Source organism: Sinocyclocheilus anshuiensis, unplaced genomic scaffold, assembly GCF_001515605.1.
Source record: "Sinocyclocheilus anshuiensis isolate Anshui unplaced genomic scaffold, SAMN03320099.WGS_v1.1 scaffold1666, whole genome shotgun sequence".
Taxonomy (NCBI): Eukaryota; Metazoa; Chordata; class Actinopteri; order Cypriniformes; family Cyprinidae; genus Sinocyclocheilus; species Sinocyclocheilus anshuiensis.
The window spans coordinates 78,237-81,061 of record NW_015547714.1 but is presented as its reverse complement, the minus strand read 5'-3'; the positions used below and the strand labels follow the sequence as shown (position 1 = coordinate 81,061).

Here is a 2,825-nt window from a genome sequence, read left to right as displayed (position 1 = left end):
GTTTCTACGGTGCGAGGACGCACCTTCCGGGAGGGGGGAGTACTGTAACGCCCCTGTGGACTGTTTATTGTGGTTTCTTCCCCTTGTGTTGGTTTAGCCCGTACTAATCATTAATTACCCTCATTGTGCTCACCTGTCTGCCACTAATTATTCACCCCATATTAGTTCCTGTCTGTCTGAGCATTGGTGTCGGTTATTGTTAATGTTACCCCGAGTGTGTGTCTCACCTACCTGAACCTGCCTTGTTGTGTCTACAATAAATGTCATTATTGGAATCCTTGTCGTCCTCGTCGTCCTGCCTGCCTCCACACACCCGTTTCCGTGACAATGGATGAGTTGAACTTATATAATTTTAAATATATATTTGTTTAATATTTTGGATATAATGTTTTCATATTTTGATTGCTTCTACTGTCCTCATTTTTAAGTCACTTTGGATAAAAGCATCTGCTAAATGGCTAAATGTAAATGTAAATGATTATTGCAGTCACAACATTTGTTTATTGATTTGTTATCATTTAAATAATATTTAAATACAATTAGTATTTGGTCATTGTTATGCATTTATATTATTTTATATTATTGAATACTTATTTTTTATTTGAGAGTAGAATTAGATTACGGTATTTGTAACACATTTCCGTAATTATTTGTTATAATCTAATTAATAATTAAATGAATAAAAAGGAGTCCAGTATTGATACAAATATTTCAGCTAAAGTAATATTTGCTTTATTTCTATGGTGATATTTGTTTAAATGAATTAAGCAAACCCTGCACATGTTTGAACACATTTTGACATGTTTTAGTAAATAATAGATTTTTTTTCAGTGAATATACTGTCATTAAAACATTTTACTACTCAGAAGAAAAAAGATATTTTAGAAAGTAAATATTCTGGCAGCTTCTTTCGCTGAAGGAGATCCCATAATAATCAAATGTCTTTACTGTAGTTAGAACAAATTTCTTTTATTAAATGCTATGATTAATGTCATATTTTGCAATGTAAGAAACTATCCTGAAGCTGATTTCAACTAATTAATTCATTTTATTCATAATTCATACAGCATTCAGACATTTCACACATTCATCATCAAATAAAATATGATCTCATGATGATTTGACATTGTGTATTATTACAAACAATAGAGAAAATCACATGAATGACAAGATATAAGCCTGATTTTGATAGTAATAATACAAGACTGATTTTAGTCAGCAGAGTTTGAGAAAAGCACAGAAACTATATGAGGATTTCTGACACATTTATTCTGATTGATGTTTATATAAATATCATGAAGAGACTCTATAACATCTCACTGTTACTGATTTATCATGCAGCTCAAAGCTTTATGGGTAGAACCTCTCATCAGTCTATTCTGATTAATCAAGTTTCACTGATGATCCTAAACCAACATTAAACCCAGGATAGAGCGGCTGAGTGAATGTGGTCCGGACTGTGTGGATGAGGCTCATTGTGTCAGAGACGCTGTAGAAGGACAGAGTTCCTGCACTGTGATCCACAAACACTCCTATTCTCCTGCTGATGGACTTTATAGGGAGACGAGTCTGTATGTTATTGTGTCTGAATGAGTAACTGGAGGAAGAGCAGTCCAGACTCCAGGACTGATCATTATATCCAAACAAGCACTTAGTATCCGTTCCCTTGCGACTGATGTGTTTATATGACACTGATATACCCACATCACCGTTACACTCCACTTCCCAGTAACAGCATCCATGCACACTCTCTCCACACAGCACCTGATAATAAACATCAAATCTGTCCGGATGATCAGGATACCGCTGGACTGTGTCGGTGTATGTAGCCAATCTGTTCCTCTCCGACAGATGAATGTGTTTATTTACAGTGTTTGGATCAAATGTGAACTGATGAGAATCTGATGGAGATCAAATATATCAGAGTGATCAGGAAACATTTAAACATTAAGGTTTTTGTTTTAATGTAGCTGAATAGTTTATATCAAAATATTTAAAGGTCATTTACATTATGGTTGGTTAGTACAGAGTCAGTATTTTGAGTCTTTGCAACTTACGTTGTAGGAAGTCCTTTCTGGTTCTCAGAACAATGTTGATGTGTTTAACTGTGAAAATGGATATAAACGGGTCATTTTCATAAATAAGAGGACATTATCAGCTATACTGTACATCCATCCAATTATATATCTGTAATAAATACATTTCTAATGATTTCAAAATGATATTAGATTATGTAGCGTTTTTTTCTGACAGTAAATTAATGTTTAATGCTTTACCTACCAGAAATCCTTTTGATTTCCTCTTTACAGAACTTCTCTATTTTCTCTCTCAGTTGACAGATAGATTGTCTTACATCATTAACAGAGAGAGGTGATGTGACAGTAATTCTCTCTGTAGGTTCAAGAGGTGCAGACAGATACTGAAATCCCTACAAAAAAAAAAAAAAGTCAAATAATTTAGCTTTTGTTGACTTACCTTCAGTGACTTGCCTTTAACACACTAATCTAATCTAACCTCAAAAATCAATTTATGTGAATTTAACTGCTTAGACAGCCAGTAAAATCATATAAAATATCCTGTATCACAATGCTGATGACCTTCAGGAAATGGATGTGATCATCTGTGTGTTTAAGTTGCTCCAGCTCAGCGTTTTTCCTCCTCAGATCAGCAATCTCCTGCTCCAATCGCTCCAAGAGTCCTTCAGTTTGACTCACCACAGCCCTTTCCTGATCTCTGATCAGCCGTGTCACGTCAGAGCGGTTTTTCTTAATGGAGCGAATCAGATCAGAAAAGATCATCTCGCTTTCCTTCACTGCTGCCTGTGC

The 2,825-nt window shown here is 34.9% G+C and overlaps 1 protein-coding gene across 1 annotated transcript in view; it reads right to left on the bottom strand.

The window, feature by feature from the left end:
• Positions 1 to 1,369: 1,369 nt before the first annotated feature.
• LOC107704106 (tripartite motif-containing protein 16-like protein) overlaps positions 1,370 to 2,825 on the bottom strand; it is a 7,320-nt gene continuing 5,864 nt past the window's right edge. The window contains exons 6-9 of the mRNA XM_016506960.1: positions 2,598 to 2,819; positions 2,281 to 2,428; positions 2,058 to 2,105; positions 1,370 to 1,901 (exon numbers count right to left, since the gene is read on the bottom strand). Coding sequence (XP_016362446.1) covers positions 1,384 to 1,901; positions 2,058 to 2,105; positions 2,281 to 2,428; positions 2,598 to 2,819 — 936 coding nt within the window. The 3' untranslated portion in view covers positions 1,370 to 1,383. The remainder of the gene's footprint in view (positions 1,902 to 2,057; positions 2,106 to 2,280; positions 2,429 to 2,597; positions 2,820 to 2,825) is intronic.